At 43.1% G+C, this 27677-nt stretch overlaps 1 protein-coding gene and 1 pseudogene across 2 annotated transcripts; one reads left to right on the forward strand and one right to left on the reverse strand.

The window, feature by feature from the left end:
• Positions 1 to 655: 655 nt before the first annotated feature.
• Positions 656 to 880, forward strand: LOC121031382 (60S ribosomal protein L39-like; annotated as a pseudogene).
• An 11082-nt stretch (positions 881 to 11962) lies between these two features.
• Positions 11963 to 14387, reverse strand: NKX2-8 (NK2 homeobox 8). Of its 2 annotated transcripts, none has more exons than XM_040476445.1 (3): positions 13990 to 14387; positions 13525 to 13786; positions 11963 to 12860 (listed from the first exon to the last, which is right to left on the reverse strand). In XM_040476445.1, the coding sequence occupies exons 1-3, from the start codon at positions 14086 to 14088 to the stop codon at positions 12295 to 12297; spliced, it is 927 nt and encodes a 308-aa protein (XP_040332379.1). In that variant the 5' UTR covers positions 14089 to 14387; the 3' UTR covers positions 11963 to 12294. The 2 variants fall into 2 exon arrangements, with proteins under 2 accessions (XP_040332379.1, XP_040332378.1); XM_040476444.1 differs by having other exon boundaries at positions 13525 to 13789.
• Positions 14388 to 27677: the final 13290 nt, after the last annotated feature.

Raw genomic sequence — 27677 nt, forward strand, 5'->3', positions numbered from 1 at the left:
TAAATCTTATAAACATGATCAAGGATGTCAAGAGAAATGTAAACTTAATTAGGAGAGATATGCAAGATATATATATATTTTTAAAAACCAAATATAATTTCTAGAAATAAAAAAAATACAGTACTGGAAAGATAAGTGAATTTTAAGACACTGTAAAAGAAAGTAAACTTGAAGCACAGAGGGAAAAAACCCCACAACCTCAATGAATTGTGGGGCTAATAAAAGTGTCTAATATATGTATAATTGGAGTCCTAGTGGAGAGGAGACTTGGGGAAGAGAAGAGGACATAAAATATAACTGAAGAAATAATGACCAGAAAAAAATCCAAATTTCTTGAAAGTGACAAACCCATAGACATAAAAAGATCAAGAAACCCCAAACAGAATAAACATAAATTAAACTGCTTTAAGGTATATCATGATCAATTGTTGAAATCCAGTGATAACAGGAAAAATCTTTAAAGCAGCCAAGGGAAACAAGACAAGATCGACAGCCGACTTCACACCAGAAGACAACAGCACAGTATCTTTGAAGTGCTATAAGAAACAAAATCACGTCAATCCAGAATCCTATGCCCAGTGAAAATATTTTTCAAAAATAAAAGCAAAATAAAAACATTCTAAGACTGCTCTTACTTCCTGACTCTACCACTGTGATGAATGCAGTTGACTCTGTTCCTCAGCAGTTTTCTCACAAGACTTTCAGAATCGAGCAATTCTTGGCCAAGAAACAAAAGCAGAATCATCCCATTCCCTAATTTGGATGGATTTGGATGAAAACTGGTAACAAAATCAGGTACAACTCCAAGAGGAAACACTGGAGAAGAACCAAGCTGGGTCTCTGAGGAATAGCACATGAGATGGCATACATATTGTATCTGTATTATAGTCAGTAGTGTCTTATCATATCAAGCTGAAAACATCACAACTATCTGAACAGTCAGATGTATTTTATTGGGAAAATGATTTTTCTCTGTGTTTCTATGCTTCTTTACTGTTAGATTGGTTTAGTAATAACTATGTGAGATCTTCTGTTTGAAAAAAAAAAAATTTAAGGCCAACAAAAGCTAAGATTGTTTATTGCCAGTAGCCCTATGCAGAAAGATATAATAAAGGATTCTTGGATGTACATAGAGAAAGAAGAATGCCAGAAATGGTAAATATGTGCATAAATACAGAAGTGTTTTCTTATTAAAAAAGTTATTTAAAATATAATTATTTAAAGCAAATCTACCAGCAATGTATTACAGGCGTACATAGAAGCAAAGTATATGAGAACAACAGTACAAAGGAAGAGGGGAATTTGGAAATATACCATTGTAAGGTTCTTAAATTATATGTGATATGGTATAATATTTTTCAAAAGTAAACTGTGATATATTAAAGATGTATACTGGACTCCCTAGAACAACCATTAATCGAAAAAACCAAAACAAGTATAATTCGTAAACCAATAGTGGAGATAAAATGGAATCATTTAAAAAAAGGCAGGATAAAAGGTGTGTGGAAACATTTTGCAGATGATGGAAATGTTCTATAACTTATTATGGTGGTTGTTATATGATGTTTACGTTTTTCAAAAACCAACAAATTGGTGAATTTTATTGTATGTAAATTATACCTCAATGAAGATAATAACAAGAGAGAATGGAAGGAGAGAAATTGACAACTGTGAATACAGACAAGTACTTAAAGAGTTTTGCTAAAAGGGGATACTTGTTGGCAAGGGAAGGGTCAAGAGAAAATACGTTTATTTTTAAAATGGAGAGACAGCAGTATGTTTGTATGCTGATGGGAATGATGCAGTAGAGAGAAAATGATAATGTAGAAGCAAGAGAGCAAATTGCTGGAGTAATATCCTTGAGGTAGACCATTCATCTATGGTAACAGTTGGGAAGACAGAATATAAGAGCAGTTAAGACAGTGTTGTGGTGGTAGAACTCTATGGATTCTCTCCCTTCTGGTTACTTCAGTTTTGGTGAAATAGGAACCTGAGTTTAAGACTGGGGAGCGGGGGAAGCGGGGGAGAGGTGGGAAGTTGATGAGAAACAAAATAGTATGAAACAGGCAAGGAGGATAATGGGAGGATGACTGGTCTAGAGATATCTAGCATGATGGCCTGGAAACATTAAGGACTCATTTGAAGTTGGTGGCCATAAATTTATTATTTTTGTTTTGTTTTGTTTTGTTTTAAATTAATTTTTTAAATTTCAAGTTAACATACAGTGGTTTCAGGAGTAGAACCCAGTGATTCATCACTTCCATACAACACCCAGTGCTCATCTTAACAAGTGACCTCTTTAATGCCCATCACCCATTTAGCCCATCCCCTCACCCAACACACCTCCATCAACCCTCAGTTTGTTCTCTGTATTTAAGAGTCTCTTATGGTTTGCCTGCCTCTCTCTTTTTTATCTTATTTTCCTTCCCTTCCCCTATGTTCATCTGTTGTGTTTCTTAAATTCCACATGAGTGAAATCATATATTTCTCTGCCTGACTTATTTCTCTTAGCATAATACACTCTAGTTCCATCCACATTGCTTCAAATGGCAAGATTTCATTCTTTTTGATTGGCCATAAATTTATTTTTTTTTTCAACGTTTTTATTTATTTTTGGGACAGAGAGAGACAGAGCATGAACGGGGGAGGGGCAGAGAGAGAGGGAGACACAGAATCGGAAACAGGCTCCAGGCTCTGAGCCATCAGCCCAGAGCCCGACACGGGGCTTGAACTCACGGACCGCAAGATCGTGACCTGGCTGAAGTCGGACGCTTAACTGACTGCGCCACCCAGGCGCCCCGGCCATAAATTTAAAGTGAGACCAGTCGATATGATTCTGTGTTTTTCTCTGGCCATATTGTGATGACCACAGGTGCAGAGTAGATAGAAAGTTGGATTCTACAGGAGTTACAGATTTTGCCTTGAGTACAATGAAGTGAGAGGGGTCAGAAGGTTGAGGATATGTTCAAATGATAACGCTTGTTGAGGAATTTGAGTTGGGTAAGGAGGAAAATGAGGGCATCAAAGGATTGGGGGATACTGAAGGGTGGGAGAACCAACGGATTGGAATCAGAAGCCTTAAAGATGTACATACCACTTCAGTCAGCAATCCATATTTAGGAACTTATCCTTAGCAAATATTGATATAGATGCACCATACCTATAAGAATGTTCATTTCAGCATGTAACGGTAAAAATTATATTATATAATACAATTATACAAGTATTTATAAGTTGAGAGCTGATTGAATAAATCTTGGTCCTAAGTTAAAAGCAGGTTTTGTGTGGTTGTATGATTATCTGTCAGGTAATATACAAGGCTATGCTGTGGATTTAGCTGGAAGGCTGGATCAATGAATTTATTTCCTGGCATTCCAAATTACTGTTGCTTGTCCTTCCATTGCTCTAATACCCATATTATTTTATAACTAGACTCTCTAGAATAATAAGGAATAAAGTAAATGAGAATGCAATTAGTCCTCGCAATGGTTTTTATCACCTACAGATTAGTCATAGAAGAGTGGCCTCCACGGAAATAGCCCTCAAATTGAGCAGGTAAACACAGTGTCCTTTTTCAGTCCTGATGATCATTGTTCATGGTGCGTTCTGGTGCCCTCCTACTTGACTGTAAAGTTGGGTGTTGACCACTCTCCCGAAGGTCACCGAGAGCCTACGGTTTGGGGTTTTCAAACAAACGGGAAAATATCTAGCTCCTCTTCTGGAGTCTATAGCAAAGAACATATAGTATGTATAGCATATATTTTATAGTATGAAATGTCACACTGTGATATTTCTTCTTCTGGAAATGTAAAGGAATAATAACAAATAATAATTGTAAGCATATATAATGTTTGGTCATAAATTAGACATGTGTGAATCACAAATGTGGTAGATTGTTTCACTATTAAAAAATATCCATTGTCCCTCTCTCCCTGTTGATATTAAGCCTGACCATGTGACTGCTTTAGTTATTTAAATGTGAGAAATGATATATGCCCTTTTCCATCAGAAGCTTTAACAGCCATTGTATGATTCTGCCATGTTCTCTTTCTCCTCTGAAATGTCCTATATGGGGGATTATTCCTTTTGCCTAAGTATGAATGAAAACAAAACAGTGAAGGGCTGTAGGGACATGTAACGTAAATAAGAAACAATAGTTTGTAATTAAGCTACTGAGGTGTTGGGGTTATATGTTCATAAAACTTAGTCTAAGCTGACTTCTATGATAAACTAAACAAACCGAACATTACACTGGATGTATGTAAAAGCCTTAAGTGCATTCTGCAGAATGGAATAAGGACTACATTTATTCAGTGCCAACTATCATACACTATCCATGCATTCAAAACTCATATTAACCATATGTGATACATGGTGGTATCTCTAGATGAAGATTGAAGGGAACAAAGCTAGTAGTAATTTCACACAGTTAGTATGACAGCCAACATTCAATTGTTTCTTTCCAAATCAAAGCTCAATCAATTCCCAAGTCCACATTCTTTGCACTCTTTCATACTGCCTTCTGAGTAAAGGAATTCTGAGTTTAGTTGCAGCTTTAGATAGTATGGACCTAGGTGAATTCTTTACTTGTATTCCAACTAGTGTGGGAAAAATTTGTAGACAAGGTAGGAGTTCTACAATTGGAGCCATGTGCAGAAAGAAAAAGAGCTAGACTTGTAGTGTAGGGTATTTCTCAGCAAAACACAGGCTAAAACCAAGTTCCAAGGCAGGAGTATGATGGCTGGATGATGAAGCACAATAGACTTTGAGATGGTCTGCAGATTCCAAGCTTTAGCGTGTGAGAGTTGTGGCAGGTGAGGCAGTCTTGCTGAAGACCCCCTAGAAATAGAATGAAGGGAAGTCCTGAAGAGTCATGGGGTTATGGGATGGTAGAACCTTGTTAAAGTGACCATAGATAGCTATGTTCATAGGATTAAGGGTCAACTTAAAGAGAATTAATTTGGATCTTGGGGGTAAGTATTTTGGCCCTGGTCTTTCTTACATGCAATGATGATCTATTACCACATTTGTGCAGAACTATGGAGGTATTAGCTGCTAGGAAGTTAGAGTAATCAACCTTCTTTGGATCCCAAATCCCCACACTTATATTCCTATGCTTAGACAAGTTTCTTAGCCTCCCTCTGCTGTCTACAGATTAGCTGGTGGAGGCATCACATAGTGGCAATGATGGGAGAAAGCTCATGTTAAATAGTCTGCAAAGGTGCCTTTTCAGAGGGCCTGAAGGCAACTAAACATTCTAACATCAATTTAGAATAAATCATTCCTTTGCCTTCTAAGGCTTCACAGACATGGGTTTTGGGTAGTGAGCTTTCTGAAGCCTTTGACTGACTGGAAGCTGGTGAATTACAGCTTCCCTGGAAACCTTATTGCCCTGTTTGAACTCATGCCAAGTTTGAAACAAACAGCCAGATTCTTCTGTCCAAGTCCTTTTGTCCTGCTTCATAGTCTGGTTTTTACCTTGCTAATGGCAGAAATGGCTGTGATTCCCAATGCATGACTCTTGATAGGGGGAACAATCTGAGGCTGCAGAGAAGGAGGAACTGAAGGATAAAGGGGAATTGTTCTTTCCAAACATATATCATCTCTATCATTTCTCTTTGTGGTTATAATCTGCAGTGACACAAATGAGATTTTCCCCCCTGTACTTTTAATAGCTTACTTGAGTCTCCTACTCATTACACTATTGTATTAACAAGAACTCAAGTGTCATATGAAAATAGCTACATTTAAAATCATAGCTTATTTATACATTTCTGTATTTTTCATATTATCTTACAAAGAAAATATGTTAGTTCTGGAGTGAGAAAACCAGTATTCATCCTAAGTAGGTCTGACAAGTGAGGTTATAAATTAGAGTTTTTCTTTCTCATTAAAAGAACTGAACATTCCCCAAATCTGCTTCATCTCCACTTACATATGTATCACATGCATGTATAAAATATTGACAAACTTGAAATTTTAAGGTTAGCAGGACAGTCGTGGAATTAGGTTGTTCAGTTGGTCGGCATACCTAACGTATTTGAGGGCACGTTCACGTTCCTCTCAATCAGTGACAAGTTAGGTGAAGAAAGAGAACATTCTTGTCATGTTTCTCGGACAACAAAATTCTGGGAGCTCTATTTTATTCAGTTAGTCCCCTCTGGCCCCCATACACCAAAATGGATAAAATGATTACCTTAAGATAATGTTTCATCTACAAATATAGAAAATAAGAAAATCCTACCCTATGTCTACATTTTGGCTCAAAAATGTAGCATTTCCTATAGTGAATCAGGAGCACCATTGACTGAGTCTATCAGTGTGATTAGGCAGTAAAAAGAGTTTCCCAGAAAGGCAGTTACTTCTTTACTCCCCACACCAGGTTTCTTTTGTCATTTCCTGATATGCTGTGTTTCTTGCTCTGTATTTCAATTTTATTGTAAAAAAAGCTCTTGTCATTGCACTAATGCTTTTCTGACAGATTCTGACCCTGACATATGATGATTCAGGTTGCCTCTAGTTGAGAATTTACCCCCCAAGATATAATGTAAATGTAAGCCGATAACTTCCTTAGGAGGAAGAGCTGATTGCTAAATACGTTATCCTTCAAAAAAGCTGGAGGAGGAAGGTGTAACAGACATCTCAGGTGAGAGATTCAAAGACCCTTTTAATGGATTGCTTCACACTTTTGTCTCCAGTTTAATTTGCAAACAGCCTCCATTACCCTCCTAGTAAATTCTGCCAAGTATGCTATCCAGCCCCTAGGAAAGAAGGAATGGGTGGGGGGCAGTTGGTATTGGAAGGAGAGAAAAGGGACCATCCAATTCAGAGCTTTTAGCTAGGAAACCCATTTGAAAACCTGTTGACTCATAAAAGACCACCCAGTCAGAATGCAGAAGGAAATTAAGCATGACCAAGGTCCCCTCAAATGTTCTTCCCATAACACTACTCACAGAAGCTATATTGAAACTACAGGATCTTTTGAAATTACATGACCTCAATAAGACCTAGAGATTTTTATTGGTCCATAGGGCAGGGTATTGAAAAGAAAATGTGCTTTTACCTCTAAAATACGATGTTACCTTTCTGGATAAACAATAAAAATTTTCCACTGGACATGGTTAGAAAAAATAAGAATCCCTGTGTTTTTGAAATTTGGGGGTACATGTGTGACTATTTAATAGTCTAATTGATTCTTCCTGGTTAAATCACCACTCTATGGATCAGCATTGAAGAGAATGCTGTTTGTTTTGTTATTGAGCATGAATGGTGGGTACAAAGAAGAAAGGGGAATGTCATATACCTTTAGTTATTAATCTGGAGTGGGGGATTAAAGGTGAGTTAACAGATGCAGAATTGGAATACTAAAAATAATTAAGGAACCATTTAGTAAATCCTTTTCTACATCGTGATTTGGGAAAATGATGAGTGACCTAGAACAATAAAATTTCTCATGCAGATTTTGAAGAGTAAACAATGCAATCACATCCATAGAAATGATCATGCCCTGAGGGAGGGAGAGTACTTTCTCAGCATTTCAAAAAGTCCTCTGACTATTGTTCCTGTTCACAGATAACCTGCTTAGGCTGGTTAACTGAAACATGCAGAACAGATAGACATGGTTAACAAACTATTTAACCATGCTAAGCCAATAATTATCTTGCCTGAACATTTTATTCCTAAGTCTAAAATGCTTTAAAGTAGTAAAGTGTGTGTGTGTGTTTGTGTGTGTGTGTGTAAGAGACAAGTTAATTGTGTGTGTAAGAGGCAAGAGAATAACAAACATCTAAACACCATTGTTAGAAAGGAAGGTATAGGTTAACCCAGGCTCAAACAACTTCCTTCTACCCATCAGTAGCACATTATCTAAGATTCTAAAGTGCTAAATTGGTCAGATAAGAGACTTGCTAAGATGTAAGATCCTCTGAACAATGAGAAAAGAAAATTGAAGTGAAAATTGCAATCTCCACCCACAAGACACTTAAGTGAGATGAAAAGTGTTTACAGTGGAAGAAAAGAGAGAAAATGTGAAGAGGATGATATTTAATAATAAAGATAACACTGGAGACCCAGAAGGGAGAAAGATGATTGGGGAAAGGGCTAGCAAAGCCAAAGTCATAAAGCTCCACAGGGGTCTGGGCCTGGGGGTTGGGAGAGCTTAGAGGAGCTTATCAGAGTCAGCAGTGACTCTGCCAAACCCTGAGTGGACAATTGGTTTCAAGGAAGCAGCAGCAGCAGCAGCAGCAGATGTTTTTCTGGAAGAAGAATGGTGGAATGATAGTCACAGGAAAATATTGTGACCTGCAACAAGAGCTGTGTTTCACTGACAGCTGGGCGAGAATGCATACAAACGAACACAGGGGAAACACAGAGGCTGTGTGCAAAAGCCGGAGGTTTGGCAGATGAGGAGAGAGGGAGGGAGGAAGGCAAAAACAGACACGAAAAGATGCTGAAGAACACGTCTCTTAGAGAAGCATCTGTAAGGTAATGAGGACTACCCACTGGGAGAAATAAAATATAAAGAATGGGAAATGGGTCTGCCACGTAGTGAAACATGTGGGATCTGAAACTAGAATGCTCTCGTTCAGACCCTCTCTTGTCACTCACTGGTTGTGTAACCCTGGACAGGTTACTTATAACCTCTTTGGCCTTTAGTTTCCTCATCTGTAAAGTAGGAATAGCAGTACCATCTCATGGGGTTGTTGTGAAAACTGAATGAGTTTACTGAGTAAAAGAACTTAAAATATTGCCTGGTGTCCGGGAAACATCAGTAACATTAGCAACTACCGTGATGTCATGTCAACAGCTTCTGTGCACAGCCCGTGGTATCCAGAAGACTAATTTATGATGAGGGCGCCTGGGTGGCTCGGTTGGTTAAGTATCTGACTCTTGATTTCAGCTTCAGGTCATGATTTCACGGTTCTTGAGTTAGAGTCCTGAGTCTGAGCAGAGCCTCCTTGGGATTCTGTCTCCCTTTCTCTCTGCCCCTCCCCTGCCCACACTCTCTCTTTCACAAATAAATAAATAAACATTAAAAAAAAAAGACTAGTTTCAGATAGTTGGGTACTTTATATATTGTCACATCAAGATCACAATTGTCCTCCTTAAAGGCAGTTTCATGGTGGCTAAATGGGAATTAAACTAAGGATGATGGTAACATTTTAGGAAGTTTACAACTGCTTTAGACAAGTCACTTACCCCCAACCATTGAGCCTCAGTTTCTATCTGTAAAATGGGGGTATTATATATACAATACATAAGGTTTCTGTGAGATCAACGGGTGAAAGTGCCTAGAACAATGCCTGGAAGACAGTTTCTTTTTTTTTTTTTTTTTTCAACATTTATTTATTTTTGGGACAGAGAGAGACAGAGCATGAACGGGGGAGGGGCAGAGAGAGAGGGAGACACAGAATCGGAAACAGGCTCCAGGCTCTGAGCCAACAGCCCAGAGCCTGATGCGGGGCTCGAACTCACGGACCCCGAGATCGTGACCTGGCTGAAGTCGGACGCTTAACCGACTGCGCCACCCAGGCGCCCCTGGAAGACAGTTTCAACACAGAGTGTGAATCTGCCTTGTGATGTTGGTGATGGACGACAGGCTTGAAACACTCTCATCTAGGGAGGAAGATCAAAACTGTTCTCACAGCTACTTGTAGAGAGGCCTTGGGTTTAGCTTCTCTCATCAGAGCTTGGAAGAACTGATCTTTTAGGTCACACAAAAAATTGACATTTACCTTTCTCAGCTTATCTCAGGTGTGAACAGAAGACACATGACAGCCTGAATCTCTAAAATGGGTCAGTAGTGATAGGAATACATTTTAAACTCCCCTACAGCTTTTCCTCTCTAAAGGAAAGGGCCTCAAGGAAAAGGAGCAAGAGGAAGCAGGTAAGAGTTTATACACGAAGGCTCCTGATGCTAAGGTCACATGAAATTTCTGTCCTCCTCCTGCCCAGGACACCAGTTGGCTAGCTGGTGGGCATCTGGCTACGGCTTTGACCACCTCACTAGGAAGCAGTTCTTTCTTAGTGGTTAGACCTCTGGATGAATTTGGCTGAGGACATGCTCTTCCAAAGAGCCTCCTGGGAAGAGGGTCTCTCCATAATTCAGATCCCTCAGTATAGATCTCATATTTAACAGGCTCTCTCCACTTTGCACACCCCAAGACCTACTTTCTCTGGAACTCCAGGAAAAGAAAAGGCAAATGGTGATAATTTTGCACTTTCTCTCGAAGAATATTCAGGTTTTTGCTATCACCAATAGCAGAAAACAAAGCTACAAATCTTTACCTCTATTCTTGGAGAAAACATCCCTTTCTGGAGGAAGGGCATGGAAGAGCCAAGCACCCAGCCAGCTGACCACAGGGCAAGTCCCAACCCAGGCCGTCTTCAGAAATCCTTTCCTCCTTTTCTTCCCCATCTGCTCTGCCAGGGCTAACTGGGAAGCCCCCAGGGTGGCTTCCAATATATGTCTTACAATGTCCAGGCTCCCTCCCCAGCAATCATTTATTAGAAAGAGGTTTTATGATACAAATTTGATAATCTCCCATGCACACTGGCACTGTTCTAATTGAAGTTGTAAGCCCATAAAATTCAAGCCCTTTGTCTTCCTGAAGGCCACAAGGTTTAAAAAGGTTTAAAAAGATACTATTGTCCTCTCTAACACCCACGACATTGTCACCAGGGACTGATTAAACAGAGTCCTGAATCGAAACAGTGCGGATTTTGTCTAGGTCCTTTTCAGGCCTGACAATGCCCTTTTCAGTTCCCAAGACAAAAGGAGGTTTAAGGATCGAGATTCTTCGGAGATAACCGCATCCATATGGAAGGCAAGGTGGCCAGCAGCTGAGACCCAAACACCCCACTCCCTTCCCCCTCAGTCCTCTCTCACTCTCTCCCCACCCCCCAAAATCCCAGGTGATACCGCTGCCTCAGTCACCCTACCTCCTCCTGGGGGGGGGGGGCGGGGAACCAGGGTCTCAGACGGGCCCAATGCCTACTCCTCACAGGCCTCATTGAACCCTTGCTCCCTTCCCTGGATCTGCTGCCTGAACTTGCTCTCCTCAAGCGCATCTCCCGGCAGTGGGCGCCAGGGAGACAAGTCGTCACTTTCCTGAGAGTAACCACTTGCACGGGAGGCCCTGCCGCTCCGGATACCGGATACCGAGGTGAAGGGCAGTTGCAAACCCGAAGGGTGGAACACTAGATCTCCTAGCCTAGTGTGCATTGGGAGTGCGGGTGAAGCGAGACTCACCAGCAGATCACACACCTACGTTGGCCCACCAGGGCTCTCCAAAGCGATCTTCCCTCAATGGCAGCCCTGAGGAGGGTCATTCCCCACACGCTTTGATTTCCTCATTGCCCCACCTCCTCCCCATTCCACTCCTGCCAGGTATGGAGCTAAGAAGAGGCAGGAAGTCACAGATGCCAAGCGAGGCATTCGCAGGCTTAATTGGGGTGTATAAAGTCTCCGGGTGCTCGGGTGCTCTTCGGGCCCCTGTTTTGGGATGCCGCACTCCGGAAAGGGACATCTTGCAACCAGGCTGGCGCTGCTCCAAAGCAGTACACTCTGCCCCCAGCCCAGATGGCGCGTCTCCAGAGAATCCTTATGGAGACGCTCAGTATGCCCTATCGTGGCCAACCAACCGGGTTGAGCTTTTGGTGTCCGAAACGCCAGCAGCTTCGGGAGCCCAGAGGGGCCTCCAAGTCACTTCGGGCCCAGAGCAACCTCCCACTGACAGGGATCCCAACTGTTTCCTCTGCTCCCCCCCCCCACTCTCCTTCCACCCTTCTCCCTAATGATCTTCCTAAAGTTGTGTCGACGTTGTCAGCTGCCCTCCCACCCAACCTGGGACAGGGGGAATGTACTGGCGCCCTCCACTCGGGTCTGGAAGCATAGCTTCCACTTATGTTCCCCGCCAGCGCTCAAGGGACCCAACCACACACATTTCACTCTCGAACCACAAAGAGGAAAAATATTCTATTTCTTTCAAAATAAGTTGCTTCCCATACAAATAGCTATTTAAAAATATACAAATAAGGTTTAAGCAATAAAATCTAGCTCTGGGGCTGGCGGTCGAGGCAAGAGGCGAGGGGGAAATCTTGGCGAAAGTTCCCCGCGCATTGGCTAGGGACGGCGGGGCAGGGGACCTCTGCACTGCAGGACGTGGAACCTGCAGAGAGATGGGCCCTGGGTGGGGGGCGTACTTTGCGGATCTCGGCCTCCAGCCCCGCTTTGGCCGCAGAGCCACTCCAAAGTCCGGGGTAGCCCCAAGTGCCCGCCCCTCCGCAACGGTCTCACCAGTTCCAGGAGACCAGGGCTGGGGGCGCTAAGTGCTGGTAGGCGGGGAAGAGGCCAAGAGCCGAGCAGGGCCCGAAGGCGGCGTAGCCCGGCAGAGGGCAGGCAGCGGCTGGGGACGCGCCGCTCTTGTCCTGGGCGGAGGCCGTGCCCATCTCGCCGCTGCTGCCACACGGCTGACCGTCGCGCACCAGCACGGGGACCACCACGCGGCGCAGCAGGCCGGGTGCGGCGCGCAGCTCCGCAGCTGCTGCCAGGTCAGGCGACTCCGCCGCCCCCGGCGCGCCCGGTGCGCGCGCGCGCTTCAGCTTGTAGCGATGGTTCTGGAACCAGATTTTGACCTGAGTGGGCGTGAGGCGAAGCAGGCGCGCCAGCTGCTCGCGCTCGGGCGCCGACAGGTAGCGCTGCTGCCGGAAGCGCCGCTCCAACTCCAGCGTTTGCGCCTTGGAGAACAGCACCCGACGCTTCTTTCTCTTTTCAGCGTCTGAGCCAGGAGACACCGGCCGAGCGGACGGCCGCTGCGACGAGTCGGGCGGGCTGGTCTCTGGGCTGCTCTCGTCCGAGGCTAGGGGCGGCAAAGGAGACACGGCCTGGTGAGGCGCCGGCCCCTCCGCACGCCGGCTGCTTCTCGCGCGCGCCGAGCCACTGGCCGGAGGGCGCCCCCACTCGCCAGCGGCTTTAGGGGTGAGACCATTTCTTCCCTGGGCCCACATCTGGACACCCACCTCTCCGAATTCAGTGACCTCATTTATTCCACAACCTGAGACCGCGCCCCCTAAGGAACTCACCCCAGGGACCTCTTAAAACAAGTTCATACCGGTACCTGCGCTAGTGGACGAATTTACCGCAAGCTGGAGCACCAACCCAGGCCACCGCCGGGTCTACTGCACGACAGTTTACTGAGGTTTGCAGAACCTTGTAAAGCTAAGTTCTCCAGTGCTGCTCATCTCAGACCGAGGCCTGGAGAACGTAGCCGTGTTCTTAGACATTTAAGGGCGGTTTCTTAAATATTGTGACCTCTAGAAACAGAAATCCAAATCTCGGGCGTTAGTGTCAGGCTCAAGGATCTGCTCCCAAAATGTGCTGACTAGAGCACGAATGGAATAGGGGTTGGAGGAGGACAGAGCCTCCGGTTCCAAGACTGGTTTCGACTTCCCAGTGGCGCATGGGCCGGGAGCGTGGTTCTGCTCCCCTCTCCCCACTCCCGCGGTGGTCCTCCGCTTACTCACAGGGGTAGTGGCCCCGCTCGGATTCCAACCAGGTGGCGCAGGGGCCGGGTTGGGGAGCGCATAGCTCCGGCTCGTGCCTCCGCAGGTGCTGCGCGTCCTGTTCGGGTAAATCCAGGAGGCTGCGCACGGTGAAGCTCAGGCGTCCAGAGGTGGCCATGGCCAAGGAGGGGAAGGAGGCGGGGGGCGGGGCAGGCTGGGAAACGAGGGGCGGCCGGGACGTAGCTGCTACGGGTGGGCGCCAGAGGTGCACGCCATGCGCTGGCTGCTGGGATATTAGCGCGCTTACAGCGGAATCCCTGTTTATATAAACAGCTCTTCCCACCCGGGATGCTTTGAAAGCCGAGGTCCGGGTCTCCAGGGTGTTAAGTACCTGAATGAGTGCTGGACCAAAGACCCCGCGAGCCCGGAAGGTGCCACCTCCGCCCCCCGCCCCGCCCCATACCCCGCCCCTTGGCGCCCCATTACCTCCCAGAGGCGGCAGGAAGCAGCTCTCGGCATTAGCGATTCTGTCTGATTAGCCCAAAGTGGGGACAGATAATGGGGATTGTTACCAATGAATAACATCTTGGGTGGCGAGCGGTGGTCACCACCCGCCTGTCCCAGCCCTGGCTTCCTCCTCCTCCTGGCTGACACGGGGCCTGGCCCCGCAGGAGCAACGGCTAGGGTGGGGGAGGCATGGGTGGGTTTATGAGTACCCAGGAATTTATTCCCTGTTTGCTTTATTCCTCGAGCTTGTTTGCTAGAGTGTTCGTTTCCCGCAATTATCCGGGAAGTGATTTACAAGGCGGCGTTAAACTAGGGCGCGCTCTCTTTTTGGTTTGGGTCCCTCTAAGGATTCAGAGGCGAGAAATTTCAGGCGGGCACAGAACGAGTGGTCTGGTACGGTCGGCACCTGGGCTGAGGATTTTGAAGGCCTCTAGGAACCACACCCCAAACGTTCCCCACCTCAAGGTGTGCTGGGGAAGGGCTGGCAGGAGCTCCGGCTCCGCGCGGATTTCCCCAGACCCGAAGAACGGAGGGGAATCCGATCAAGCTGTTCTGGTCCCAAGTGCCACCCTCCTTGGCCCGGCCCGACGGCCGCTACCGGTCGTGGGCCCAGGCCCAGTGGCTGCGCTCCTCAGAGCCCAGTCCAGGCCCGCTCTAGGAACCCTGGGCAGCGGGGTTTCACGGGGAGGCCCACGAAGGCTATGAGGCCTCCTTGGCGTCGCCAGACCCCCAGGTGCCACTTGTGAGCCTCTGCTGTTCGGCCCCAACGTCAGGCCCAGTACCGGGGACGGTGGCCTCTGCCCCAGGGCAGACTTCCGACCTGGGCTTTCCTCTCCAAGGTAGCTGGCCGGCCTGGTCCGATGAAGGACGGATCGGGAGAATTAGGACTGGGCTTGTGGGCAGAAAAGACACGCTGCTCGGGGTTTCTCTGAGATCTAGTTACCACAGACCTACCCAAGCAAATGATCAAGCTAGAAGGCGCTGGGAGCCTGCCGGTGTAGACGCATTTTGTTGGCCCAAGGCTCCCGCATGGCCCCGCTTCGGTCTAGGGCTCAGTGAGGACACTTTTAGAGGCTTCTTTTCCCGAAACAGTGGTTTGGATGTTTGGTTGCTAAATTTTAGTGAGGGGAGCGGCGCTTGGGTGGCTGCACCCGATATCCTAGCTCCACCTGAGCTTAACTCGGACCTGGCTCCTGTGCAGTGGCCCAGGCTCGCTGACCCGGTGCACCCTCCCCATCAGCCTCCCTGTCAAGCGTGCCCAAGGCGCCCCGGGCTGTCCAGCGCGCTGGGTGGTCGGGCGGAGGCAACCCCAATACAGGCCAACTGCTAGGCCGCGGACAAAGGGGAAATGGAGCTCGACGCCCCGGACCTGTTGGAAGCATTTGTTCCAGTCAAGATTTTGCATTTGTTCAGTCCGAAATAATGCGTGATTGACGCCTGCTCACAAAGCTCTTTAGCACGCCGGGATAAATCGGAGCTTGTCCTGTGTTGTCATGGTTTTCAATGGGGTTCAATGGGATTGGGAGCACGATCGACTCTGCTGGCCGTCTCTCTGCCGCCCCGGCAATAGATTTATTAGTTATGTCTTTTTAAATAAGATTAAATTGGAATGACTTGGCCGTGCTCTTTGAGATGGGCGGCAGAGGGAGCCAAGAGTAGACAGGGGGCGGCAGAAGCCGGAAACTCGGTGCCCACTACTCCCCAGCACCTAAGCCCCAGCGGCCCAGAGATTGAGCAGGTCACAGACTGGCCTGGGCTTCCTGGCTTCTCTCCACCCACAGCCTGATTCCTGGCAACCTCTGCTAGCCCATTTCCTGAGACAGGTGGAAAGAGGGCATTGACAGACTGTCCTGGGGAAGCATTAGGATAGACTCCTATTCTGGGGTCTGAACTTCATGGCTGTATCAGGGAGAAGGAACTCTAGCCTCAGGGTCAGTTGGCAGCCCATCCTGGCCCCTAACTAGCTCTAATCGTCTCATCACACTGAACCTCTTTTAATTTTTTTCCCTCTTTTCTGAAACAGAAGAGAATAGATACGGTAACTTTAAGGACTCTACCAGTTTTATTATTACACACCTCTGGAATTTTTCTAAAACCATCTTTGTTGTATTAACCAGCAACTTCGGTCTCTCCCCTCCCTCCAGTTCTGGTACTCATCCCCAGGACTCTGACTCCACATTCTCCAGAATGTTCTAGGAGAGGATGTGCCATCTTCCAAATTTCCAGAGGACCTTCCACAAGGGTGGGGATGAGGTAGATAACAATTTTGGAAAGAGAACCAAGTCAGGAGATGCAAAAGAAGAGTCTTTCCTGGAGTGACTGACCTCTCTTAGCCTTTTAATCTATTTAACATCCTAAGCCCACACTGACTCGTAGAAATAAGTAAATGGCACTCTTCAATTCTTAAGAGCTCTTCAGCATCAAATATTTGCTTTTACTCTTAGTATTTGGCTCCCGAAGAGGAGATACTGCCCCCCCCCCCCTTGCAACCAATCCCAACTAGCAGTGGTGCTCTGAGAAGGATCTAGCTCTGGGATTAGCTCCAAATATTACTTCTAACCTTACCTTCCCTGACCTGGCAACAGTGTTCCTGGGTCCCAGTCTGTGTTCTGAATATCCTGGGAAAACTCTGTACCTCCTGATTCTAGAAAGCATTGCGACTTTCCTGTGTCATTGTGGTTTCCTCCCTCCTCCATAAGTGCCTCTGCAGCCTACTCCAATCATCCTCTCAACTGGGCTCTGGCACTTTATCTAAATTATCTCCAACAGCCAGAGCCTGGGGACTCCAGGAGGCTGCTCCATGTAAACTGTGCCTTCTGAAGTAATGGGGGAAAGGAGGTAAACAGCCAGAGTTATTAGTGAAAGCACTTTCTTTATTGCCTCTTCATATCAGATGAACTCAAAGACACAGGAGGAGAAAATTATTTTGATATTGGGTCAATTGGAAAAACTAGGCAAGATATTAAGTTTTACACACACTAGAAATCTTTATATAAATTGCCTTCAATTCATAAGAGATTCTTAGTTTCACAAGGAAACATCTAACTGAATAACCTTTCTAGATTTTAAAATATTGTTTGGTGTTCTGGACATTTGAACTTATTTTGCAACTCAACTTAGCTTGTGAATATTATTATTTAATTAGATAAGTATTTGTTTCCCTGTAACTGGATGTAGTGCATCTCAATCCTACTAAGAGTTTTTAATTGTTAGGCATCTGTGCTACAGTGAATATATTTAAGCAGTCTGCACTAATCGCCCTTTCAAAAGTATTATCCAAGATGATCATCACTGCTGCGTGCTTAAGAATTTAAGACTAGAAAATTCTGAAATGAAACTAAAGTATCTTGATTTTTAAAAATGATTGCATCTATATCTTGCATTCCGTTTTTAAATCCTTCCATTTTGGTTAAGTGTTTCACAAAATCCTGCAAATCTATACAGTATTGAAGAGAGGCAACATTGCAAATTCCCCTTGATAGATGGAGGGCCCTCAACTGCCAGGACATTTTTCTTTGCCTCATAGCAACTGCTCTCCCCTTTTTATCAGTATTCTGGTTAAAAACTAGCAAAAGGAGAAATAAAAATGGGCTTTTGATGCCTCCAGGAAGAAGTGAATGATCTCGATCAGACTTAGGATAGAAAGAAAAAGCACCATTTAAAATCAGAGGCCTTTGCCTTTCCTTCTGAAAACTAGTTGCCATGAATAAGTAAACATTTCCCTTTTAATGGCTAATAATCAATTGCTAGGTGGTGGTCCAGGCCTCACTGCAACTCATTCTTAGTTGTGTTGATGATATATACATATGGGACAAGGAACGGCAATTACTTTCAGACTGGGAATTTAGTGCATCTTTGAAATGGGCTTTGGATTTTATTGCTTAATGTTAAATGACAAGAGTTGAAAGGTCCCATCTTAAGTTCCTTAAAATATTGGTTTTGTATGGATTTTTGTTGTTGTTGATCTCTAGGAGAAAAGTTTTTCTCTCCTACTATGTTTATCTAGTTGTTTAGGTATACAATGAAAAAATATAGGAAATTACATGGTTTAGTGAATTAAAAAGTAAAGGTATTTAAATATCTAGTGTTTCCTAAAGAGCCAGCAAATAACTTAAAAAAAATCTAAACTAGTTTCTTAGATGTATCTGGTCTTTTCCATACTTAAGGATGGTATAATTAGGGTAGCTGTGACAGCATGGAATGTAAGTTGTCAGAATAGAAATAATAACACACCTTGGGGAGGGTGACGAATCTGATTTGTTCAGAGCCGAACTTCTCATCTTTGTCTGATCTTTTTTTTTTTAAGATGTCACTTTATACTCCTTTGCTTGACTAATATATAGCTTATATAGCATAGTATCCTTATTGATGTTTACACAATAAAGATCCAGGCCCTGAGTCACATTTAGTGTCACATACAGACACTGACAGGGTAGGCTGACCCTAGGAACGTACTTTATGGTACTTGCCCCTGTACCTCACATAGGCCTGCCTACAGTACCTGCTTATAACCACCAGCACTTCATTTCAAATTAGTTATTTTTCCTTAAAGTACCCAGGCATTATAACGAGGCCTCTTTTTTTATATACCTTTACTTTGAGATTTAAAAGGGTTATATTATTAAAGTGAGATATTATTTCTGCCTTATTTGACAGCAACTTACACACTAAACCAGTTCTTAGTCTAGAGAAGTATTTGTTAATATCTGTTGAAGACAAGGACCACAGTCTGATAGGTCTAAAGAATCAGGTATTCCATTTTCTTAGAGTGATGATGACAGCAGTAGTAATAAAATATCACTTTACATCTTATACATTTGAGAATGTTGCAGTGTATACTCACATTTGTTGTTGCATCCTGAGTCAGGATGGATTACCTAGGAGAAGCAAAGCTTAAGGAGAGACTTGAAGGAAGATAGACAGTGATGTCCCCAGAATAGAAGAAATTGGTGGGGGAATGAAGAGGATGTAAAAAGGAGAAAGAAAGTCTGTTGTAATAGAAGGTGTTAGAAAATAATGAGTAAGAGGTGAAAGAGAAAAATCGGTGCTGTCTTAGAGCGACAGGTTCAATTTGATCTCATTGACTCAGAAAAAAATGCATGAACCAGAAATTTCCAGTCAACAGTGGCTTCTGTATGCTTCCCCAAAGTATTTACATTTCTAAAAATTAATTACAATAGCTTCCATTTATAAGATAAATAAGTCCCGGGGATGTAATGCACAGCGTGGTGACTATCATGAACAATACTGTACGATATACTTAATAGTTGCTAAGGGAGCAGATTTTTTTTGTTTCAAATTTTTATTTAAATTCTAGTTAGTTAACATATAATGTAATATGCTAAGAGAGTAGATCTTTAAAGTTCCCATCACAAGAAAAAAAGTCTGTACCTATGTGTGTGGTGATGGACATTGACTAAACGGATTCTGATAATCATTTTGCAGTATACGCAATTATCAAATCATTATGTTGTATGCCTAAAAGCGAATACAATGTTATATATCAATCATATTTTCAATAAGAAAATTAAAAGATAAAAAATAAGTAAACTTCACCTAAAGCATTCAAATTTTTCTGGATTCTATTTAGTTTACTTTTAAATGTTTCTTCGGAAAAACTCTTTTTCTCAAGAGGAAACAAAAGTGTATAACAAGAGCATGAAATGACAACCTACAAGAATTTACACACACACACACACACACACACGTAAAAAAAGCTATACATTTACCGCAGTCTCTGAAAATCCCTTAGCCAGCAAAGGTGGCTGTCTTTGTATTCTTGATTAAATGGGTATTTGCACTGAAGTCACATACCACACAAAAGAAACAAAACAAAATAAAAATGTCCTTCGTGTTGTTTTTCAATCATTTGTGTGAAGGAGGTTTTTGGCCTTTATCACTGTCAGTGAAAAGTTCTTCATTGGAAAGAGACATTCCAGTCACCCTGCTTCTTGTGCACAGGGAGCTTACCATGGAAACTACCTCTGGAGCCATCAGACAAATATATAAATGACAAAGCTCAACACTAGGCATTTTAAGTTTAGTTTTATCTCAACAACAGTATATGAAGAAGGGTGTTTAGAATTTCTTGAGAAATTTATTGTTCTATTTGCCTTGCTATGGGTCTTAAAACCCATAAAGTAGACTTATTCAAGTTGGGAAACAACTAAGAAATGACTTTATCTAAATAAATTCTGATGCTAACATATGTATGCTATGTATTTAACACAATTATGTATGATAAAGCTGTATTTTTTTAGGTGACTTCTTAAATGATAGTTTGAGTATCCCCAAGATGAGAGAGTCATCTTTAATATATGTTTGTATTTTTTAATTGTTTTTGACCCTTAATTAAGTGACAGAAAAAAATTTCTCCCACCGAATAAGTTTATTTTATTTAGCAAGATCTATGCTAAACTGTTGTTCGCTTATCCTTAAAATATAACATTTTTCTCAGTAACAGGAACTTGATGAAATTTAAGAGAGTGCTTCACAAAACTTGCAGTGTATTTTTGTTTTATTCCACCTGCTTGTCAAGTTCTCATTTAATTTATAGCCAGTCCCAGGTCACTCCCCTACAGTTTCCACCAAATCTGTTTTCAGCCTTCTTCTGTCCATGGTCCACACGAACCAACTATAAAGACTGTGTCCGACACAGCATGTGTCCATTGCTCATTTTCATTACCAGCTGCTCAAATCAAGATGGTTTATAAAAACTAGACTGATATATTTCTAGATGGCTGTGGCATCAGGATGTGCACATTATTTTGGATTATAGTTGAAACTTAGTTCTTTTCTTAGGCACTGGGATTAAGTGTATGTTTGGATGGTTGGTAGCATGAGAAAAGAAATGGATGGCTACACATTGGATTTCAGTTACTTTGGTCTTGACTACTTGATAAGAAAAAAAAAAAGAAAACCACCTTTTTCTCTTAAGCAAAAGGATTGGGCTGTGAAATGAATTTCAAGGGGGAAAATCAAAGAAATAATATGCGTGCCTAAAGTTAGACATTCAATTTCTTACATATTAAAATGATTATTAAATGATGAACTTTGTGACAGCTCAGATGTAAGAATTCAGGAGGCTAGACAATGTGATTAGCAGGTCATCTCTAGTAAATTTAGCCTTTTAGTTTCCTCTATAAGAAAAATAAAAACCACCCAGTTTTCATGAATTATCATCTTGATCATTTCTTTTATGGAACAATTAGGAAAAGTATAAGAGAATCTCTTTTCATGATGCACACTCAGTTTTTCATTGTCGAGATTTTTCTATTATTCAAATCCTAGTGAAGTCAAATCCTAGAGATACCGTATTATTCAAATCCTGGTAGGATCTTGATTCTCGCATCAGCCGACTGGTTAGAGGAGCATCCCTAAGGGGTAGGCAGCAGAGGGGAGAAAACCTGTTAGTGTGTCTAAGTGAATCCAAGGTGTCCCAATGAGTGGAGGTCAAAGCAATTGGGTGAAGGGAGGTAGGTAGGTAAGAGAAACTGGGTGAGTGCCTGTTTCAGCTTGGTGATTGCCTATCTCTATCCAGCTATGGTTTACCGGCTGGAAGTTGGTAAGAGGAAGGCTAGTGGAAGGGAGTTGTCTTGATCACCTCTGGAGCAGCACATCAGGAATTGTGTAGGAGAAGGGGTGGTTTTGTTCAGATACCAACCAAGATTTGAAGGCCTACAGCATTTTAAAAGTCCTTGTTGGGAACTGAGGCTAATTTCTAGGAATCCTCTTGTGATTTGCTTTTTAGCAGCATCTCAGTGACTAGCAGAGTGTGATTTCATCTGCTCTAAGTTGTATTTGTTTCCAAACAGTTTAACAATGCTAATTGGACAGCATAGAAAACCCGTTGTAAGTTGCATTTTTTAAAGAAGATAACTCACCCTAGCAATGAACATAGATTGAAAACCAGTTAAAAGCCAGTGAGAACAAATGTGTCTTAAATGGAGGATGAAACAAAGGGAAGGTGGGGGCACATCCCCTAATGTCAATAGGCAGAAAGCTGCACGTGCATAATGGCCATGGGAGCGACCACCCAAGGTGATCTGAGTCAATTCTGGAGACAGACAGAGACCTGGAGCCAGAGAAGGGGCGGGGACAGGCCAGCCACCCAGAGTCCTGCTCAGGAGGGAGCTAAGGTGGTGGGGAATTGTCTTATTCCTATTCCATGCCACATTTGTATCCACAGCCAAATTTCTTTCTCCAAACATAACCTACATGGCGGGAGGTCTGCACTCTGGCTTCTGTGGCCAGTAGCCACACTCCTAGTAGATTTAGAAGGCTGCCAAAGATGATGACTGAATACTAACTAGAGTCGACTGAATACTAACTAGAGTCAACTGAATTACACAAATATAAAACCCCCTCCACCAGCCACCACAAGGCTATTCACCCTCCCAGTCTTATTATCAGTGGCATGCAAGTCCCTCAAGGGGCAAAATTTTTGAGAAAATTGTAATCCATAAATATATGAGTAACTCATGAACCACAAGCACTCAGCTAGCATTGAGGCTGATCTGATCAAGCATAAAGCAGAGTTTAGAAGGAGCACCTGGTTTTTCTATCCCACATGCACCAGCTTTGGGGGAGCAGACACAGAGAACCAGACCTGGGTTCAAAGTCTCACTATCTGAAAAACCTGGGTGACCTGGTTCAACTTTTGTAATTTCTTGGAGCCACAGTGTCCTCACCTATAAAATAGAAATGATCATTCATATGGATGTTGTGAGGATTATTGAGATATTTTATGGGAAGTGCGTGGCATGGTGTTTGCCCACAGTTAATAGGTGTTTATCATGACAATTGTTGCTATGATAATTATCCTGGGGAGGTGGAGAGGCTGAGTTTTATATTCACAGAGCAGCTGAGAGCTGTACTATAATAAGTTTAGGGTCGTTAGTCACAGAGCTGAATTGAACTTCATCCAATTCACAGAAGAAACTGAGGCACAGAGAGAGTTTGGGTGACTTGCCCAGCATCTCACACTTTGGCTTCAAGACCAGATTTTCCTAATCTAGGCCTCTTTCTACTTCCCCGTGCCCTGCAGTACTAGTCCCTGAAGTAGCTTTTCTTTTCTGAACAGAGTTAGGAAAAAGTTGCCTACAGAAGAGATTTCCTTAAACTCTGCTGCATTAAACCCAGACCCTCCAGATTCAGAGCTTTGGCCTCAGGCCTATTTGCTGTTATGGCTCTAAATCTCTGCTCGCAGTGCGGAGGCTCTCACTGCACTTAATGGAAGGATAGAGGCTCGGCCTCCCAAGCCCTAATGTTTTCATTTCTTGGTGACTCTATAGCCGCTTCAAGGTGTTTTTTCCCCCAGTCGCTATGCTTTCGGATTCATTCTTCCCAGTGTGTGAATCCCTGAAGTAGCATTTGAATCCTCTCAATTCAGCCAGAGCATCTTGTATAAGTTCTCTCTGGCACATATAAAATACTGTATAAGAACAGAATCAGATGAATTAGAAACAAATGCATTTGCCTAGAGAAAAGCAGAACAAGGCAAATATTGACTGCTCTAAGAAACTAAAGGGAAATGCTTGAAGATTTTTTTTTAAGGTGGGGATCAGAGGAGGATTCTTTGCCTACTGGGAAAAATGAGAGGAGGGAATGGTTATGGCAAGGCTGTGTCACTCACATCAGGCTCTTGGATTTCCGGGGGAAGGTGTGGGGGAGGGGGGCAGGGTGCATGTGAATTTGGTGGGAAGAGGGTTGTGTGTTCAATCCCACAGGCCCTGTATTGCTCATCCAGGCCTGCCTCACAGCAGCCTGACACCTCACTCTACCGGGAGAGGTGAGCTATTCCCAGAGTCCTCAGAACCCAGACCGCCTTGCCCAAGATCGTGCATCCTACCTCTTGTTTTGTTTTCTAAGTTCCCTTAGCTCTTGTGGTCAACACCATCTGCTTTTCCTTTTGATTGCTTTCTGAACATTTCAGACATGCTAATTCTAGCTGCCTCTCCAGGACAGGCGCTGGTGCTTTATATTTCTTCTGTATTTTCAAAAGAAAATACCTGTTGATATTTTTTTATTGACATACGAATACATTGGTAAAAGGAAGGAACTAGAGAGTATTACGCTAAGTGAAATAAGTCAGTCAGAGAAAGATAAATATCATATGATTTCACTCATATGTAGAATTTAAGAAACAAAACAAATGAACATAGGGGAAGAGAAGGAAAAATAAGATAAAATCAGAGAGAGAGGCAAACCATAAGAGACTCATAAGAGAAGGAACGGAGGGTTGCAATGGGGGGAGGGGGGTGGGAGGATGAGCTAAATGGGTGACGGGCATTAAGGAGGGCACTGGTTGGGATGAGCACTGGGTGTTATGTGTTAGAGAAGAATCACTGGGTTCTACTCCTGAAACCAATATGAATTTAAATAAATAATTTTTTAAAAAGAATACAATGGCAAATATAAGATAATTGGACCTTTGAAGTATAAAACCATTCCATTAGAAGGAACATGTTTCTTTGTCACAGGTGTATCTAATCAGATAAGAATAGGAATCAGGATTAATTTCTCACCCAACCAAAGTGATATAAAATCATTCCTGCTTGAAGCAGTATGGAATACCATGGGCAAGGGGTATATTGAGAGAGGTCACCCCTTATTTGAGAAGATGAGAAGGATTGCCAACGATTTGGTCATTCTAGCAAGTTAAAAGGGATTTTGCTGTTTTTACGAAAAGTTCTCTTCCCTTGCTTGGTCTGTATAAGACACAATAGTTGCTAACAGCTGATTCAGAATAGTTACAGTGTAGTGTATAAATATGTAAACATGGGTAAGTATGTATTTAGACAATTTAAAAGTGTGTCTCATTTACCCAATTATAAACAGCTGTCTGAGAGCAATTACAATTTATCATGTAAATGCTTATTTGCATAATTCAAAATATGAATATTATTTGCTTGATAAAGACTGTAAATACAAGGCACCCTGAACTTTCTCATGCTTAGAGTTTTATGCTAAGTTTTTATCTTACAGGGAAAAACAGCATTTTGTTCAAAATGGTACTTAACTTTGTTACTTTTAGCAGGTCCACGTAATTGCTAATTTAAAAAGAAAAGAACAAAAGTTTTAAAGTAAACATGGCTGTCTTAGAAGTAACAAAAGAAGTCACACTACTCTGCTACTTTTACTCCTGAAAATTTGCTATGTAGAGATGATGAATTGCCTCACCACTGATTTCACTGAACATGAATGTTTAATGGTGAATACTTTCAGGGTAGTTAGCATATGATTTTAGGTGCTACAATTTGATATACACATAAATTTTCAATAACATTAATTTTTAACGTATAGGATTATGACATGAGTGTGCTTCTAACTGTACTAAGGAACATCTCTCCTATTAAAATATAACTTCTACTTTTGTGAGAACATAAAATATGGGCATCAAAACTTCCACTCAGGTGTATCCTGATGTATTCATTTTCTGGAGCTGCCATAAGCCATCACCTCGGTGGCTTAAAACAATAGAAATATATTTTCTCAAAGATCTGGAGGCTAGAGTCCTGAAATCAAGATGTCAGCAGGGCCACGCTCCCTCTTGAAGGCTCTCAGAAAGTATCTTTCCTTGTCTCCTCCTAGCACCTGGTGGTGGCCAGCAATCCTGGTGTCCCTGGCTTGCAGCTGCAACACCCCAGCCTCTGTCTCTGTCATCACATGGACTTCTTTTCTCTGTGTCTGTTTTCTGTGTGTCTTCTTTTCTTCTTACAAGGACACTAGTCATTGGATTTAGGTCCTATCCTACTCCCATATGACTTCATCTTAACCAATTACATCTGCAAAGACCCGATTTCCAAATAATGCCACATTCACAGGTACCAAGGTTAAAACCTATCTTTTAGGAGGACAAAATGCAACCTACTACACTTAGTGAGAACTAGTATGCAAAGTAATGTCTCGGAGCACGAAAGCATCCTGAAACATCTGAATTATGCTTCCCCCAAGGGTAATTTGTATTCTGCATGGTTTTAACATTATAGACAGAATATGATATTATTTGAAAATTTGAGAATTCATGTGATATTTAATATATAATATTATGATACAGTAATTTCAAGAAACAGTTATTCAGTTTCCATTATGTGAAAAGCAATGTGATGGGAACTCTCTCTAAATGAGATGAGCCAGTTAATAGTGCATCCACTATTTTTGACCAGCAAAAGTTCATGATCTTTCCTGGATATTAATGCTTCTCTTCAAGGACCTCATTGCTGTTACTGTGAGACTAATTGTGGATGAGTCTCCCTGGATGGATTAAATCTCTCTCTGCAGCTTTTCATTGAATTGAGGGGTCAGTGTGTCCTTTATGCAATTCTTCCCACACTTCCAGAAAAGAAGCTACAATATGCCAAGCATAGAGCTAAACACTTTATAAAAGGTAGTTCATTCAGACCTCATAACTTTAGGAATTATGTTTTATGACATTCCCATTTTACTACATGGCAGAACCAGGATTTGGATCCAAATTTTCCTGCCTCTAAAGTTTGTATCGTTGCCGTATATCTTTGGAGGGTATCACAGTGTTCTTGGCTGCATGCTGTGACTTCCTTGGCTGTGTCGCATACTTGCAGACCTGTCTAGGAATGCTTTCTATGCTGCATCAGTTCTGCTAGTCTTGTCACACTTCTCCTACGTGACTTCCAGTTCCTAGGAGGATGCATTGCCCACGTGGCTGGGTAAGAACTTGGAAACCTGAACTGATCAGCAGGAGAACTCAGGGTACCACAGTGATTCAGATGTGAGAAAACAAGCCCTTAGAGTTCTAGCACAGGCACAGGAGGTGGTTACAGACTTTCGTGAGCAGGACCAAAATACAAATGATATCGTCAGAACTGAGATGAGGCAGCATGTTAGGGGCCTGTCCCACAACAGGGGGTGTCTAATGATATTTATCAAGCAGGAAAGGACTGAAAACCCATGCCTGAATTCACAACCATCATGGCCCCAAAGTACTGCACCTTCTCTCAGCTTGTTTGGGTAGGGTTTTGCTTCTCCAGCTTTATCATGTCACTTCTCTACTTCTCACTCAGGCTCTCAGAGCAGTGGAATGGTTGTCATTTCTGCTTCATGTCACTACTTATTTTCTCACGGATGTGTCCTGTCAGCCCAATTAGACAGCAAGCTTGTTGAGGAAAGGGTCTTCTTCTCTTGCTCTCCTTGTGGTACCAACAGTGCCCAAAGGGCTCTGAGACCTCATCCAATCTCCAGTCGTTGACATTCAGAGAGGACCATGCTGATAAGCATAAATAAGTGGGAAACACAGTCATTGATAAACTGATTTTTCTTTTTAATTTTTTTTAACGTTTATTTATTTTTGAGACAGAGACAGAGCATGAATGGGGGAGGGGCAGAGAGAGAGGGAGACACAGAATCTGAAACGAGCTCCAGGCTCTGAGCTGTCAGCATAGAGCCCGACGCGGGGCTCGAACTCACGGATTGTGAGATCGTGACCTGAGCCGAAGTCAGCCGCTTAACCGACTGAGCCACCCAGGCGCCCCATAAACTGATTTTTCAAAGTTAAAAAACTGGCTTCTAAAAGAAGAGGCTTTGTATATATCCAACATCCTATCACTCAATACAAATCCCACAGCCTTTATAATTTCTGTGGGGCTCAAATGCCACAAAATGCCAAATAACTGGGCCAGGGCCAGTTCCAG

This window comes from Herpailurus yagouaroundi, unplaced genomic scaffold, assembly GCF_014898765.1.
Source record: "Herpailurus yagouaroundi ecotype Mexico unplaced genomic scaffold, PumYag 141, whole genome shotgun sequence".
Lineage (NCBI taxonomy): Eukaryota > Metazoa > Chordata > Mammalia > Carnivora > Felidae > Herpailurus > Herpailurus yagouaroundi.